General features: G+C 49.9%; 1 protein-coding gene across 2 annotated transcripts in view; it reads right to left on the reverse strand.

Annotated features, from left to right (window-relative positions):
• Positions 1–18,345, reverse strand: part of AGPAT4 (1-acylglycerol-3-phosphate O-acyltransferase 4) — a 97,949-nt gene that overhangs the window by 18,682 nt on the left and 60,922 nt on the right. For both annotated transcript variants that reach the window (XM_045544704.1, XM_045544703.1), the window contains exon 3: positions 2,479–2,648. In XM_045544704.1, coding sequence (XP_045400660.1) covers positions 2,479–2,648 — 170 coding nt within the window. The remainder of the gene's footprint in view (positions 1–2,478; positions 2,649–18,345) is intronic.

Below are 18,345 nucleotides of genomic sequence, written 5' to 3' on the forward strand. Positions count from 1 at the left end.
GAGATCGGGGTGGAGACGAGGCGTGTCCATGCTGCGGGCAGGACGGGCGTTCTGTCGACCTCCGCTCACCAGCACTCGCCCTGCGCAGTTGCCGAGTGATCACGATTTCAAAGCCTTTGGGAGTAAAACCCTAAGCGGGACTGAGGTCGAGCTGCTGCTGTGTGGAAGCCTTGCCCTGTCTCTGGGCCCGGGTCCCTTCCCCATGTGTTGCTTCGCCCCCATGCACGTTGCGGGCTTCGCCTTTTCCACCTATTTGTGCCCATCTGCCCCCGACGGCCACCTCTGGGCCAGTGTGTGCCTCTCTGAGCTCCTCTGCTGTGTCCCCGCTTGTCGGTTCCTGCTGGCTCCACCCGGACTCGAGGTGGGCAGTGATGGCCCCCACCCCCAGGATGAGGCCTGGTCCTGCCCGCAGTGGGGCTGCTCCTGTGGCGGCCCAGGGCCGGGTCTCTGGGGCAGGTCTCTGGCCCCCGGGGCCGCTGCAGCTTGTCATCCCAGCCCCTTCTGGGGGAAAAAGCCTTGAAACCAGACTTACTAGCTACCACCCTTGGGCGAATTACTTAATGAAACTGAGGCTCTGAGAGTTTATTTATAAAATGCGGACAGTTGGCCGGGCACGGTGGCTCACGCCTGTAATCCTAGCACTCTGGGAGGCCGAGGCGGGTGGATCGCTCGAGGTCAGGAGTTCGAGACCAGCCTGAGCAAGAGCGAGACCCCGTCTCTACTAAAAATAGAAACAAATTATCTGGCCAACTAAAATATATATAGAAAAAATTAGCTGGGCATGGTGGCACATGCCTGTAGTCCCAGCTACTCGGGAGGCTGACGCAGTAGGATCGCTGAAGCCCAGGAGGAGTTGGAGGTTGCTGTGAGCTAGGCTGACGCCACGGCACTCACTCTAGGCCCGGGCAACAGAGCGAGACTCTGTCTTAAAAAAAAAAAAAGTGCGGACAGTAACATCATAAGAATTAGAAACAGCATAAAGGCAGCAAATGGCACACAGACCGAGCTTGTGGTCACAGACCGACCTCGTGGCCATAAAGCTCCGGGGGGTAGCAGGGATTTGAAAGTGTCCCCAAGTCCAACGGGCTTTTGCTCTATCTCAGGAACTCCTGCCCCACGAATCGTAAATGTTCCCACATGTAAACACGAACACTCCCGGAAGCCACTTGGAAAGCCTGGAAAATCACCAGCTGCCTCCAAACCACTGCATGCGTTCCAGGAGACGGGGAGGCAGTGAGACAGGTGTCCCGACGGCCGAGACGCACGGGCACCGCACACCCTTCCACCCGGAACAGAACCATTGGTCTCCATGGCAGGGCTATTAGGACTAAGATATTCTAAGGGGTGATCACACCTCAGGGAGAAAAAAGCCACAAAACTGTAACTGAGATCTCTGCCCAAGGTCTCTAAAACAGAGAAAGGAAGATACTAGAATTTTTGCTTCTGTTGCTGAAAATATATTTCAACACACACACACAGTTATCATTGGCTGAATAAATGGGAAAATGAAAGGAGAAATCTGTTGGCAGGAGGCGAGCTTCACCTGCCCGGAGGAATCAGACCCATGAAATCTATTTCCAGCTGTCCTCCCTGGTCTCCGAGGCCCTGTCTCCAACCTTCTACATTCTGAACACCAAGACTGTCTGCCTGGGCTACAGAAAACACATGTGACATGAGCAGCCCCTTGCCTGTAGGCAGGGCACTGTTCCCAGATGCAAAACCTCATCTCCACGTTCTGGTGCAAACTGCTGGGATCTTTCCCAGCTGGACCAACGTGCGCTGTGATTCCCGCTGGAATGCCAAGTGCCAGTGATGAATTGGACTCGGTTATATGACACAGCTCAACCGCTACGTGCCTTGGTGTGTTAAAAATGACAAAAGTCAACTGAAGAGACCCAGTTCCAAAGGCATGCAGGCTACATGCAAGAAGAAGTCAAACCAGTTGGAAAAAAACAGAATTTCATAATAATTCTGAATTCTACAATTCAAACTTTCTGCCTTAGGGATTCAACATTCTTAAGCCTACAGTGATCAAAACGCAGAGGTGATTTCTGCCTGGTAGCCAGACAAGCAGTAGAGCACAGTAATTAAGAATATGAATTGAGGTCAAACTAGACAAGTTCAAATTCAAATCTAACTACAGCTATATGACCCTGAGTGGAATATTTAAACTCTGTAACTTAGTTTTTAAAAAGGGAGGGTGGCATGCCATCTGCTCATAGATGTTCCCATTAGAGTTAAATGAACTCATTGTCTGTAAGATGCCTGGTTAGTAATTGGCAAGGACCTCTTATTTTGTTCATGAGATGTTAATCCTGATTCCAAGCAAGAACGAAAAGCAGTTTGTTAAGAACATTTCATCAAGTAGACACTGTCGATTCTTCTGAAAATTCTGAATGCTGGAGAGCAAAAAGGCACGTGATGGTGCCAGACCAGAGAAATGTGTGAGGCAGGTGTGAAAATGCATCTCTGACTTACCCCTAAGACCCCGAAGCGTTCGGCCAGGCTCCAGCCACAGAGAAAGTCAATTTCAAACTTGTGGTTCAGAATCACGATGGCATTCTCCTTCCCGTACTTGGCGTAGGCCTGGGGGTCTGTGTAGAGGGTGCACTCCGTGCCCGACCACCACTCCAGCAGCATCACCAGCTCTGGAAGGAACCACAACAGACATTTATTCATGCATCCTTCATCCTCTGGGCCACCCTGGGAGAGAACTCTGCCCACCAAGCTGGGGGAAAAAGCAACTTCTAGGGGTGAAGTTCTGGACCACTTCAGCCTAGACCCCAGTCCATGAAAGGGTTCAGAAGCAGAAGAGGAAATGAGAACAACTCCACAACATCCTCCAGGGAAGGAGAAGAGGATGTTTTGAGAAGGCAAATGACGTACACTTCTTGATTAAGTACCCTGGGGGAAAATCAATCAGAAAGCCCGAGTCCATCACAAATCTGTGCCCTTGAGTTTGCAGAGCTCCGAAGGGCGGCATGAGACGATGCATGGAATGCTTAATAGCCTGGGAAGTGACTGACTGTGAAACGTATACACTCCATCAAAGAACACTAAATACCCCGCTTTCTTTCCCTCTCATGACACCCAGGGCACCAGGAGTGAAGGAGAACCGAGCTTCTGCGGCAGGAGTCCCGGCACCTGAAGGCCAAGGGGAGATTAGTGTCGCCACGACTAGGCCTAAAGAAAACTACTAACTGTTCTCTGCAGGGGCTTGTGAGAGTGTAAAAGTTCTTTTTTCAGGCAATAATGACCAGTTCCCGATGTAGAAGGCTCAGGGAAAGTTTAAAGGGTAGGAAATGTTCACAAAACTTGTAGAACATTGGTGATTCCATAGCACTCTGAAATGAATTTTTAAAGTTGACAGTGTTGGGCAGGTGGGCGGGTTGTGCGTGAGTCCTCTGCAAAGGTCGTGCCCCTTGTCATCACCAGTTAGTGGGGTACACAGGCGGAGGGCTTCTCCTCTGCCCCATGCCCACCCCACACACATAAAGGCAGGTGGGTCTGCCCTTGACTCCAGCCAAGCCTTGGGTCTCAAAGGCTCCAGTGGCTGCTCTCGGAAACCCTTCTTCTCTTCGAGGCTGGGGCTTGCGGTAGAGACCAGAACCCTCTCGAAGGCGCCACCAGTCTGGCTTCTGTGGGACTCGGGGCAAGTTAACCGCACAGTGCCGCACGGTCCTAATCCTTGGAATGGGGTTGCCACGTGGGGTTTTGTGAGAATTAAGGTGTATAACACATAGAAGGTGCTCAGTGCATAGCACATGGTGAGTTCCCAGCAAATCAAAGCTACCGGTATCGTTACAAATGAACAACAACACTCCCCTTCCCTCCACAGAAGTGAACGATAGAAAGTGTCTGCCTATTTCCAGCCCCACAGGGCAGCCCCGACTGAGGGACAAAGGGACAGTTTGTGATCGCCAGGTGGGAAGATGTTCCCATGGCTGCCCTGATTTCTTCCAGGACGCTGGATGGGCAGCGCCAACCCACCCGCTTACCGGCCGAGAAGCAAAGACAAGCACCAAGGCGCCTGCACGCGGAAGTGGTGAGACAACGCTGAACGGTTGCACGCGACTCCCGTCCCCTACGTGCCACGTCACCGAGTGCCTCTCCGTGCAAGGCCAGTTCTCGCCCCTGCCCTGACCCCGGCACCCTCCGCAGCCCTGTCACAGCCCACGGGCACTGGGATGAGACAGTGCTGTCTGGTTCACTAACCCCAGCCGTGACTCCAGTACCCAGCCAGGGCCGGGCACAAGCCGTGTGGTCCCCTAACGTGGGCAAGCGACAAACACCAGACGTGCAGACCGGCTCCCTGCGCTCCCAGGGCTGGCTGCCGGGAGACGGCTGAGCAATCACAAAGCAGCATGCGAGGGAAAGGGGAATGGTCCGCCAACAGAAGGCGCTCGATCCTGCCGGTGGGCTTGGGAGTCGGGCACATCCCGGCTCCGGTCCTGGTGGTGCCACTGTGAGACCTCTAGCTCCTCACCGTGCCCCCATCTGCATGGCAGGCAGAGCAAACGGTTTTGGAGATGCTGAGGGCGTCAGGTAAGACCACGGCTTCATGGCACCGCAGGGTGTGCGTAGCGGGTAACTGGTGAGTGGCCAGCTGGTCACTGTTAAGATTATACCGTGATAACTTTATCACACGCAGGCTCTGAGACCACTGAAGGGGAGAAGGAGGGTGGGGGAGAGACGGGGGGCAGGTGGGGGGTGGGCTACTGTGGTGAGGCCGGGGGAGGCCAGAGTCCCCAGGTCCAGGAGACGTGTGCAGTTAGTGCAGCGGGACCTGCTGCTGGAAGGGCTGAGGAGAGAGGGAGGGAGGAGGGTGCAGAGCAGGTCTTCAGTCTCTGTCCCGAGCAGCTGGGGACAGGACTAGCTGTTCACTGGGCTGGGAAGCCTGGGGGAGGGGCAGGGGCAGAGGAGGGGACCTGGAGTTTGGGTTTGGACACGACCGGCTCTGTGCAGCCCTGGCCCCCTCAGCGCCTGCTTGGCCTCCCCTCCCTCATCCGTCATCCTCCGATCGTCCCATCTGTCCTCACTTCCTCCTGGCTCCGTGGCCACCTTCATTTCTCTCCTGAACCCGCCGACACAGCTCCTCCAACATGCCCCCAGTCAGGCCTCAGGGACGATGTACTTGCCAGGTTTCCACCCGGCTGGGCACTTGGCACGACTGGAAATCTGACTACGATGGGCCTTGAAGCCACGAGAACGTAGCGTTAGCAAAGCACCAGACCACACACTCTGAACACCACCTGCCCGGCCCACAGGGAGGTGAGGCAGCCCTGCCGTGGAGGGGTTCCGGGACTCACATCAACGCACCAAGCCTCTACATCTACTTCTGGTCCCCAGTGAGTCAGGGGAGGGAGGCACGGACCAAACACCCCCTGCAACAAGGGCTCACACACCCAGGGCTCTTCTGCAAGTCCATGGCAATTAAAAAGAAAGCAGGGTGTGGGGGGTGTCTGTTCTAAATTAAGGGAGACTTCAGAGATGTACCAACTAAATTCGATGTGTGGGCCCTATTTAAATTCCTGAGTTAAACACTCCAAATATAAAAAAGAATAAAAAAGTTTGAGAACTGGATATATCTGAATATAGGTGGTATTATGTGATATTAAGAAAATACTATTAATTTCAAATGTTGTGGTAATGACATTGTGGCTATGTTTTTAAGATGTCCTTATTCTTTGTAAAACACATGGCATGATACTTTGGAGTGACATTGCATGACATACAGTGTCTGGAATTTACTTTATAAATTTCTATCAATTGATCAATTAATAATTCAATAACTGCCAGTCTGATGAAATATTTAAAGTTAAATCCAGATGCTGTGACTACGGAAAATCCTTATGCTATTCTCCCTACTCTTACATAGAATTTAAGTTTTTCATAATAAAAATGGTAAAGGAAACAAATTCCATCTTCCACGGATGACTAAGTTCGGAAGCAACGCGCTGGCAGCAGAGGGGCCCCCTGAAAGTCCCCCATTGCTGCCTCAGGGCAGCAAGGACAGAGACGCAGACAAAACTCAGGTACAAATATTCACCTGTAAAATGCAGACCAAGGGCATGCATGGGTTTCCTTTTTCTTTAATTTCTGAAACTGATGAAGATTAAAGTGCAATTTGAAAATAGTTTACATTTCAATGGCAAGGTCCAAAGTTCCCGAAGTGTAAAAGTATCACTTTTCTGTCCTCCCTTTGCTCACCGCGTGGAGCACTGAGAAATTCTCAAAATCTTCCATTGTTCCCACCGTGGCCAGGGAGAGTTTCGTGGCCTCGTCTTGGCCACGGGGGAGTCAGGCCCCAGAAGTGGGAGTCCTGGCCCCCCTACTTCTTTGCAGAGTGACTTTGGGGTGCTCTCCTAATGTCTAATGTGAAGGCACTCACGCTTCGTGGGAGTTAGTTGGAGTCTGATTACAATGAGAACATGTCAAATTTCTTAGCCTTCAAAACTGGGGACCAGACTCTGGAATGTGGTCACTCATCCCAGGTCCAGCCAGCCTGTGGGAGACTCTGCCAGCCTGCGCCAGCCCCCGCTGTCTGCTGGGGGTACACTACCAACAGCCACGCAGTGGGTTTCCTAGGGTCACTCATGGGTCATCTGTGCCAGGCCCACGGCCCCCAGCTGTCCACCACCCGCTTCTGTGTCCCTGCCACCAGCCACGCTTCCATTTGCAGTGTCGCCTCATCGTCCCTTGATGGCTTCTGTCTGGTCTCTCGCTCCAAGGTCCCCACCCCTCACCCGATCCTGTGCCACCTTCACGCTGTTGAACACCTTCCTTGGCTCCGCACCATCGCTCAGCCAGCCCTGGCTCCTTGGCCACCGTGTCCCTCCTCCAGGTCTTTCCACGACGTGTCCCGAGCTAGAGTCAAGTGGAAGCACGTGCTTTCCTGGAACTACCCAGAATCCTCTGTACCTACCCCAAGCTTTGGCCTCTTGCTCAAGCTCTTCTCTTGGCCTGAGAGTTCCTTCCTTTCTACAGGATGTCCGGCTCTTTCCTGTCTTCCAGTGTCAGCTCAAAGAAGCTCACACTCCCCACCCCTCGCCTCAGCAGAAGCCACCTCTCTGCTCAACTCTCTGAAATCCCCCGAGGGACACAGCCTGGTACTTTGAAGTTGGACCTCAATTTACATTCTATTCCGTTATTTACCCCCTTACGGCACTGACATGTTACTTCACTTCCCTGCGTTCAGTTTCTCTGTAAACAGGGAATACTAGCCTGTCACTCACAGAAGCGTCGTGAGCAACACAAGCCAACCAGAGCACGCAAAGGACCGCGAGTGGCAGCGTCGCTGCTCCGTCGCTTCCTCCCGGCCTCCACCTCTCACGCCCGCTCTCTTGCTCACATTCTAGTCCGAGGCATGTTTTCTTTTGTTCTGTTTTCTCGAGGACGGCACAGGCCTAAAGTCTATTTGAAATTTTTTTTTTATTTTAAAAGCAACCTTAAGAAATTACTAGTATTTTTAGGAAACCTGAAAGTCTACATAAGATAAATACCTGCTCTAAATTTCCATCTGTTAAATGTCTCCTCTCACCTTCCCCTCACTGAAATATAATCAGGCTTATTTTCATAATTCAAATTCATTACTCACTGAGAAATATGTGCATATTAAAATGCGGTTTTAATACACATAAATATTTAATGAAATGCCATATATTATAATTTTGAAAAGGATAAAAAATTAAGATGCTAAAATATACACAACTGCCAAAATAATTTTGGAGGACAGAAGTATAAAGGAGAAACTCCCCTGGAATTGTTTTTTAAAAAACATTTTCTTCACGTGAGACATCACTTCCTTAGCTCAGCCTGGGAGGCCGTAAGGATATTGGATTTTGTGTCTTTTCTCATACAGGACCAACTTGTTCAGAAGAGCAACTCGTGATTATCGAGAAGGTGTGAGTTGGATACTTTCCCTCAGGCCTGCTCTGTATGAAGTCGCTGGTCGCTCTGAGGTCCCATCCCCACATCCGTTGTTCCACGTGAAACTTCCTACTAGTGTTTTGGACAAGGCACTGTTCTGTCCCTGCTACAGTTACTGGATAGAACACAGTTAAACTGTGTGCAGTTACATTTGAATTTCAGATAAACGACAAATTATCTTTGAGCACGAGTACATCCCATGCAATACCAAATGGAAGCCCTACTGAATTATGAGCCAGGGAATATTCGGGATATGTACTAAAGAATTATTTGTTATTTATCTGAGGTTTAAACTTCACTGGGTGTCCGAAGTTTTGTTTGTTAACTCTGGTGATTTGAGTTCTTATCAACCCAGCAGCAGCCACGGGCACAAGCACTGGTGTGGCACCAGGAAGGCGGCCGGGGGGTGAACTGACAGTTGCACCCCAGGGTCCAACAGCCAGCAACGGCCGAATGGGCTTCCATGCACCTCCTTTCGTGTAGCCCTGAGAGCCTCCTAGTGTGATGGGCATCACGCCCCATCTTACAAATGACAAATGGAAGACGGGTGGCTTTCCCAAGGTCACGCAGATCCTGGGGAGCAGAATCACTATGCTGGGGGCACAGCCTTTCCACTCTGCTGCACTCGGGCACATGCAGAACACGTGTTTCTTAGAATCGTAACAATTTTTACATAATGAATCTGTGCTTTAATTATATCCCAATCTTTCAAAGGTCTCTGAGAAGTCATTTCACCAAGGCTTATCTGAGCTTTATCTAATCAAGTTACAAAGCCGGTGAGTGCCCACACGACTGTGTTGCTGAGCCCCGACAGCTGGGCGCCTTGGGAAGACCAAGGCCAAGAACTAGAAGGTGTTTCCATCTGTGGACTGTCCTAAGTCCTCCCCCTCTAGATCCTGTGGTGACGCCTAATGACAGTGTGCTGAGCCCAAGGTGGCTGATGGCAGCTGCACTAGCACTGGGTGCCCTGGAGGGTGAGGTCAAAGGCTCAGCGCAGTGGGAGGGGTCCAGCTCTCCAAGTCCCCCGGCTGCCCCGTCAGCCTCTCCCTCCCGTGCCCTGTCGACCCCAGCCCCCTTCACCATCCCCACCCACCGCACTCCACACCCTTCTCACCTCCACCCAAAAAGGGCCAAATGCCAACCTTAAGTACAGTTGCGATTGTTTTTGTTTTCACTAAAGCACTGTATGTTGTGCGGGCCTTGGGTGCTCTAGTCTATCAGTTCTGAGACGCTCATTTGATCACTTATTAAACATGCTGAAATTAGGATGCATCTTACTATTGATGGAGTCCCTAAGTTTAACTGGAGGATTTCTTTTCTTTTCCTAGAGGTACATGATAAAGATGCACCTTACAATTAATGACATCTTAGATTCTATGAAAATACAGGAAGTAAAACAAAACTGGGTGACCTTACCAAGCTGACGTCATTTAGACAAGTTGGGTCTCAAATGTGACCATGTTTTGGGAAGTGCCAGAGCCTGGGGAGGGAGGGATGAACAGGGGAGTGCGGGGATTTTTAGGGTAGTGGAACTCAGTGGGTACATGACATTATGCATTTGTCACAGCCTGTAGAATGTACAATGCAAAGAGTGAACCCTAATGTAAACTGCTAGCGAGTAATGCTGTATCAATATTGGTTCATCAATTGTAGCAAACAAAAAAAAAGTGCCCAGATGTTAATGCTGGAAGTGTTAAAAATATTTTATCCTGTGTTTTTAGGTGCTTATAGAAGAAGGATTGGGCAAAACAACCTAAGCTGCCATATTGTTGAAAATGAAAGTCAATTATGTTTTAAGGTAGTTAATTTTTCTAAGCCTTAATTTCTCCATACGTAAAAGAGGGATAGTAATCATTGTCTACAGCTGTTCTGTCCACTGTGGGCACTGCTGGCCACACGTGGCCATGAAGCATTTGGAACGTGGCTAGTCCAAGTTGAAATATGCTGTACATGTAAAATACACACTGGATTTTGCAGATTTAGAACAAAAGAGAGAATACAAACATCTTATTTTTTAAATAATGGATATACTTTGAAATGACAATATTTTGAATGGATTGTGTTAAGATATATTACTAAAATTAATTTTACTTATCTCTTTATATATTTTTAATGTGGCTACCAGAAAACTTGAAACTATACATACGGTTCTCATCATAGCTCTAATGAACAGCCCTGATCTAAAAGACAAAATGGAAGCTTCTTGGCAATGTTCTCATGACCCCTTATGAGCCACTCCTGTCCCCTTTCCCAGCCTCACGGCCAGACTTGGTCACCATCCTTGGTAGAGAGCGTGTGTGTGTCTGGTTCCTCCACAGACTGCTACTTGAGGGAGGAAACTTAATTTGCTCATCTTTATGATACCAGACTTGGTGCCTGCTACATAGCAGATGCTCTATAAACATTTGACAAATTAATGAATAAGATAGTTTCCATGGATAATCAGACACACTTATCTCTTAGGAACACCTCTCCATACTTCTAGCTCCTCCAGGAGGGATCTTTCCTGGGAGAATTCCTGCCCTCCCTGCACCCCTCTCTCCCTTGCCCCCGGAGAGGAGTGATGGGCATGACTGGTACACTCGGGAAGGTTTCACGGGCATTCTCGGCTTGGTTCTGCACTTCTTCAGGTGTGAACCCGGCCGGCCCCAGAACTGTTCTCCTTGACCTTGGGTGGCTGCCTGGGGCTGGTGGGCAGAGCTGCCCATCTGGGGTTTGGTTAGGAGGCCCACTGCACACAAAGCTGTAATCTCAAGTAGAGGCTCTATCAGCAGTAAAGGAAATATTTTGGCCACCATCTTCCACGCCTTTGCTTAATTTTCAATTTATTCAGAAAAACAACTGTGTACTATTTATTGGGACTCTCTTGGAGACAGAAACATTAAATACAAAACTGAATGTATTCTTCTTTTCTCCAAAATAATATAATGCAATTTAATTTAACCACATCAGAAATATTATTCAGAATTTGAAGCAAATTTCCCAGTTGACCCAAAGCCAGACTGAAGGGTAATTCAAGGTGAGAAACTGGCTACTATGTTCAGGGTGAGAGTCTAGCTTTCCCTTCCCGGTGGCAGTCTTCCCAAATAAAGGGGGAAAAAAGCAATTACTCAGGGAAGACAAGCCCTGCAGGATAAATGGACAGGGATACAAATGGACCCTTTCAAGCAAGCACTCCTCACGTGGCGTGGTCTGCAATGAATACACGGTCGTTCCAAGCTTTAACGCCATCTAGAAACGCAGCAATTTCACGACTGTCAGAGTTAGCAGCTAGTGCAGTAGCCAGTCCTCCCTGAAAGCCCACAGTGCTTCCCAGAGTGCGCTCAGCGCAACAGTTCACTCAGCGCGCTCACGGCGCCTGCAGCGAGAGCATGCTTAAAAAATCCCTTCCAGTGGTCGAACACGCGGGAGAAGAGAACCTTGCCTCAGGCTGGTCCTGCCGCAGTCACCTTCAGCCGGCCTGAGGAAAGAACTCTCGGGGAGCCATTCTCTGTCACGTGCACAGAAACCGGGGGCACTCGGGAGTGCCCCACATGCTCAGGGCCCGCTGACACAGGCACTGACGCTGCCAGTGCTCCTGGCTTTGGCAGGGGTGACGGCCGGCGGGCCAACTCTCCAGCGCTGGGCATCACGGCACGTCTTGAATGTGAACATTCCCTAGGTCCTCCCCAAGCCTACTCCCTCCCAAAGCGTTTGTGTCCGGCTGTCCCCCCGTCACGCAGCTCCCTCTCACAAGGCTTCGCGATCCGTACACCGCCGCACACCTTGGTAGTCAAGAGCTCTTACCGATGTCAGGATTACAGGACTGGCTTAACTCAATCCCCAGACAGGATAATCCTAAGCTCGTTCTTAAACGATCTGGTTCCTCACCTCAGAGTGCGGAGTCCAGGAGAAAAGGAATGCAGCGTTGGGACTGAATGATTTAGGCCTTGGACACCGAGTGCTGACCCTTCACCGACATTTAAAGCAAAGTGAAGAAGAGTTCAGGAACTGGAGAGTCTGGGAGGCTGGAGGGGAGTCAAGGGAAAGGGTGTTCTGGAAGGCAGGGAGGACAGTGTTTGGAAAGGAAGGAGGGAGGCCGCCAGGGCCACAGAGAAGTCACGTCAAATAACACATCGCGCCTGGGTTGGGGGTGATCGAGTCAGTGAGAGGTCGGACTGGGGACAGGGGCAACCTAGGGTCCAGAAAGGTCTGAAGCAATGGTGTGAGGGTGAAGAGTTAAGGGTCATAGTTCAGTATCTTGTGTTAAATCCTAGAAGCAAAGAGAAGAAAAACCGGAAGAATAAGTAGCCAGTTGGATGGCCGGGAGAGTTGTCAGATGGGTCTGCCTCAGCGAGCGGACACTAAGCCGCACTCACCGGGTGCCCGGCGCTGTCCCAGGCACGGCGAGCTCAGCTGCAAGCAAGAGGCAAAGTCTGTTCTCTTAGAACTTCTCGCCTAGCGGAGGGGACGGCGCAGAAGAGCCCGGTGGAGACCACTTCGCAGGAAAGTGACACAAATCCACTTTGCCAGACTCCTTCCCACGGAACCCCAACCCGGCAACACTGTAAAATCAGGTGGTGCCAGCGAGTATTTTAGGAGATTGGTCACTTGGAAAAAAAAGAAATAAACCAATGTCGTCCCCACTGAACTGGTCTCAGAACATTTAGTGTACTCATGGACACTGAGCACCTCCAGAGAGGGACGGGGCATTCAACCCTAAATGCACACACTGGGGTGTTAAAGAACTACTGCCTCACAGAACAGTTGGGGAAATGCTGCTCTAAAGGATTCTTGATGAAGTAAGTACACCTGCTTCTGCTTATTTCTTGAGTTTTATTCCATGCGATCTTCGTAAGTATGTTCAAGATCTAAACCTAGTAGGTTCCTCCTCTGGAGAATCTTCCAGCGACAGCGCCCTCTCCCAACCCCCAGGCTCGCAACACCTGCACCTCTCAGCACCCGGCTTCCCCTCCTCCCGCAGAGCCAGCCTGCTGGGACACACGGCTGGACTCGTGCACCACTCCAGGCGCTCTTGCTTTCCTGTCTCAAACCACCCTGCTTCCTTCTTGGACATTGCTACGCTCCCTGCTGCTCCTAATGTGGAGCTGTCATCCTGCAGCAACTCCTGGAAGGACAGGGACGGGTGGGAAGGCGGGGGAAGGACAGTCTGGGAGGGAGACGCCTGGCCCCAGCCGCTCCCCCTCTCAGGGAGGTCACCCACAGAGGGCACGACTGGGAACGAAATTACTCACCTGAGCTCTAGAGGAAATGTCACCATCAATAATTATTCACTGCTGATTGATTGAAATGTGGTCTTGGCCTCACTGTCAGCAGAAATGACGACCTATGCACAGGGTTTATCCAAACTCTGCAGGCTAGCAACTTGTTGGTTCTATTTTAATACTTTCTCTTTTCAGTCCCTTAGGCACTTTCTATTTCTGTTTCCCCCAACTCCTCCTCCATTTCCTATACTTTGTTCTTTCCACTCTTCTTTTGTTTCATGTTGTTAAATATTTCCCACAACTCTTGCATAATAAAGAACGGAAATGCATTTTTATTGCACTTACTGAAGAGTTTTGTTTCTTATTCTCAATATTAAAAGTGGATAAGCAGAAGATATTTATAGTCTTTCCTAAATATAATAAAACCCTCTAAATTGTACTGCTTGCTTCTACCTAAGTATAATCTTCAAATAATTTTCATTCTTTGGAAAGAGGTTCTCAGCTGAGAGTGATTTTGTGCAAACTCTTCTCAGCCCTCGGGGCCATCTGGCAGTGTCTGGAGACATCTTTCATGGTCACAATTTGGGGAGGTGGTTGCTGCTGGCATGAGGGGTAGAGACCGGGGTGCTGCTAAACATCCTACAGTGCACAGAACAGCCTCCCACAACGAAGAATGCCCCAGCCCCAAATGTCAGCACTGCTGCTATTGAGAAATCGTTGCTTCATGGCCACCAAGAGCAAGAAAGATACAGCAGGACTGGATTCTATGTTGAATTCAGATGTGTAACTGCACAGTCCGGGTTTGCAACGTGGCCCCTCCACCCAAGCTACTAGCTGTGAGCCCTTGGACAAGTGAGTTATTTAACTTCACCGTGCCTCAGTTTCCTCGTCTGTAATGGTTGTCATGGGTTTCAATAAGTTCACACACACAAACGACTCGGGAGAGTGCCTGGGACATTTATGCATTCTGGGTTTTTTTCCTTTACATTGACAGAGTATGTGAACATTAGCAGGGAAGCTGACCTAGAACTGACGTGTTTTTTTCAAATGAATACAAGATTACATAGCTTAAGGGAAAATGTCTCGTTTATATTATCCAAGATTCTATGTTTTAAACTCCAGAAAATCCTCAAACCAACATATACCAGAATTACCGCTAATATTGGTTCCTCCTCTGCAGTCCTAGGATTTGTCTTTGAAAGCCAGGGCTCAGTAAGCTTCAGGAGATTGTCTATATTCACTCTAAAGAACATCTGGATATTAATATACTAGACAGGCCTAATAATGCAAGTTTTGAAAGGATTCTAGTTTGTTAATTATAGAGAAATTACAGAAAAATTAATTACCCTCTTAGTGTTTTCTGCACAAATACTACATTACAACGCTGTGCACGAGACTTGCAGAAACATATAAAAACCTTTTCTCTAGAACAGTGACCAACTTCAGCAGCCTTCGTGCGCCATTTCCTTGTCATGTCCACCCCTCCTACGATTCTTTCAGTGTTCAAAGCACAGGCTGACAAGGCCTTGTCCAGGGCTCAAACCACAGGTGGGATCCTTGGCTTGGTCCCAGCCATAGCTGGTGTGACAGTTTCACATCTCTATGTGGCCCAGGTACAGAACCCCATTAGCTAATCACGCACCTCGGGGCTGCTATGAAAGTATTTTGTAGATGTGGTCTCATATATACACATATATGTACACACACACAAACATCGCTTCTTCGGGACTAGACTGATGCTGCCACCCCCACCGTCCCCCTGTGGGTGACAGTGGCAGGCCAAGAATAAAGGAATGAAGCCACATTTGTTGTGACCGTCACTGCAGAAATCACCTGGGGTTACGACCCTCAATGTGACATCAGTTCTTGCATAAAGACTGGGTCTCTCGGCCCTGGAGAACCCCAGCTTGACCCCTGACAGGCTCCCAGAGACCCTCACTCTCCCCTTGAACACTGTCAGCGTGACATGGGGGAGGGGACAGAAGGGACAGAGGGGAGGAAAAGGCACTGAAGAGGGCTTCCAGGGACCTGGCCTTGCCCTGGGCTGAGTCTGCGCAGAAAGGGGAAGGATGAAGCGAGCACAGAGAAGGGAAGGCTTGAGAAATCCCACACTGGTCCTTCAGCTGGGCCCCAGCTGGGGAGACGTAGGACTGTGCGTCACTTCTATGAGAAAATCACAGGGAACAGCGCTCACGAGAGTGCGCGTTTACCTACTTACCACGCACGTGGCATGTGCTCAGTATCGCTGATATTTACATTACAAGCACGGGAGGAATTTATAGGCCAGTAAATTGAACAGAGGGCGCTGTCTGCATTCAGAGAGTTTTACCTTAAATAATATGCCATTTTATCTCTAAATGACTATGGTAAAATCCCAGTTATCTGTGGGAAGACCTGCACTTCCTTCCTTTCCTTCCATGTCCGCCCAGTGTCTGACCAGAGCTGGGCGGGGCAAGGAGGAGGAGAGTGCATGTGTTTGAGCACAGCGGGAGTGCAGCCTGAGCTCATCCTTCCATTTTGGAGAGAATTATCTGCTCTTTTCCTCTCCAACACACGCGTTCATTATGCTGACTAGGTGCACCAGAGGCCCCCCCTTTGCCCTGTGTGAAGAACCAGGGACAAACAAACAACACGTTTGAGTTTACATGAGGACCCAGGGGTTCCCAGAGGATTTGGGTACACTGCCGTCACAGGTAACTCGAGTCTCTCACATGGTCACTCTGTTGGGCCACAATTTCTGAGCTGTCCAAACTCTGAACACAGAAATCCTCCACTGCCTGGCTTCAGAATAGCAGGTCCCAATCCCAGGTTGTGTCAGGGCCAGAACCAAACACACATCTCAGCCCGGGGCCTGGTGAGCACAACGCTGAACAGCCTTCCATGGGCAGCGGCAGGTGAGCTGCAGCTCCTTGCTGGCCCGGCCCCCAGATAACAGCTCAGCCAGGGGGTGGGGCAGCGGGTTGCAAGGGAAACCACGTCCCATTGATCTACTCAGGCTCCTCCGCAATATTGATCCTCAGGTCCTTTCTGGGGAGAATGAGCGGGCAGCGGAGTGGGGACTGGAGGCTTTTCGGGGGAGACTGAATTGAGTACCTAATCAGATAAGGAGAAGGTTAAGAAGTCATTAATGAAAGACGACAATTTTCCCCGGGACTGGATTGATGAGCACCACAGTCTCAGGGGAGATGGTAAAGTCCCAGAAGAAAAGGAAATTACAGGAACCAGCTTACTTTTTTTTTTAAGTTTTATTTTTATTCAAAGAGCACTTCAGGTAAAAAATAGAACACAGAAGTCAGAAAGTCATTTGTAGAAACCAGGAAAGATGGTTTTCTGTTTCTTTTCTTAGTCACTTGTGGTTCAAGGCTGTCACCTAAATTTCCCCACCGCAAGCGGTGCCCGTGAGGCGCAGGACTCTCCAGGGACACGGAGCCCCTGTCCTCTGCAGCGGAGCCGTAGGTCAAGGGGGAGGGGCCTGAGCTTCTGCATTTGTAACAACTCCAGGGTGATGCCCAGGCTGCCAGGGACGGAGGGCCAGGCGAATTTCCCTGCCCCAGTGAGGGCCGGGTCCTGGTCTCGGCTCTGAAAACACATTAGCTCTACTCATTCTCTGCCCAGTCCAAGCGGAAGGCCCCATTTCACAGACAATTAACTACACCTTGGCCATTATTCACCCATAATTCCAATATTCTTACTCGGCATATCTAAGTTCACATACCTTAGCCTGCCATTCCCAGTCCAAGCCATTTAAGACTCATCACGTGTGTTTCCTCCGCCAGGAAGCCCACCTGACCCAGGAAGCCCGGACAAGGAGGCTTTCACACACACACCCAGCACACACTCCCGCAAGCTTATGCGTCATGCCGTGTGCGCTGGTTGTCTATTGCTCTGTAACAAGCACCCCAGAACTTCATGGCTTAAAATACCAATAAACATCTGTCATCTCTGATGGTTTCTGGAGGTCAGGAATTCAGGACTGACTTGGCCAAGCAGTTCTGGTTTGGGGTCCCGTGGGAGGGTGTGGTCAGGACGTCAGCTGGGGCTTGCTGAGGCTGGAAGTTGGTGCCAGCTACTGGCTGTGGGTCTCAACTCCTCTTCTCATGGGCCTGAGCACTGTCTGAGTGCCATCATGCTTGAATGTCATGGTGGTTGGCTTCCTCCAGAATGAGGGGACAGAGAGAACGAGAGAGAGGGAGACACAGAAAGAGAGAGAGAAAGAAAAAGGGAGAGAGAAGGAGGGGGAGAGAGGGAGAGAGAGAGAGGGAGAGAGAGAACCAGGCAGAAGCTGAACTTTTTATGGCCTCACCTTGGTAGTTAAAAAACATCATTTATGTCACTTCATTTAATAGAAGAGAGTCACTAAATCCAGCCTGCACTCAAGAATTAGGGAAATTAGGTTTCATTTTTTGCAAGGAAGACTGTTGAAGACATTTAAAAATTACCATCCTCAACTGAGTGTATTTTCCAAAGATGGCTGCAACAACATTGCATATTGTTCTCCTAGAACACAGCCACTCCCCCATTAAAGGCAGAATCAAATTCCCCTTCTCTTGATCTAAGAGGGCTACTAACTTGCTTGTAACCAGGATGATGTGGCAGAAAAAATTTGTGACTTTCCAGGCAAGGTCATAAAAGCCAGTGTACTTTCTGCCCCGTGGGTGGGGACCATTCACCTTTGGAGCCCTGAACTACTAGCTAGGAAATCCTGCCACCTGGGGCTGTCATGCCATGAGGAAGCCCCGGCTACATAGCTAGGTTGCTCCAGTTGATAGCCCCGGTTGAGGTCCCAGCCAACAGCTGACATCAACTGCCAGACCTGTGAGTAAAGACACCTCCCTGCCCTCCCATTCCTGCCCCCAGCTCTGCAGTCCCCCCGCTGAGAACCAGGTGTCCTGAAGCAGAGTCTAGGCATTCCCCCAGGCCCTGGTCAGATTCCTGACCCACAGAATCCATAGGTACAAGGGAATGGTTGTTTTAAGCCACTAAGTTTTGGGGTTGTTACACAGCATTTAGTAGCTGGAACACACACTGCATTATAACTGTCTACTGTGGTCTCTCTCTCCTCCATTGGACTGTGAGACTGTGTGTAAGTATTCTAGGGCACAGGGCTGTGTCTCACTCATTGTTATAAAGCCAGCACCCAGCATGGTGCTTGGCATGTAATATATGCCCAACAAATGTTTGTTCAATAAATAATAAAGGAATAAGAGTACAT

This window comes from Lemur catta, chromosome 2 (assembly GCF_020740605.2).
Source record: "Lemur catta isolate mLemCat1 chromosome 2, mLemCat1.pri, whole genome shotgun sequence".
Taxonomy (NCBI): domain Eukaryota; kingdom Metazoa; phylum Chordata; class Mammalia; order Primates; family Lemuridae; genus Lemur; species Lemur catta.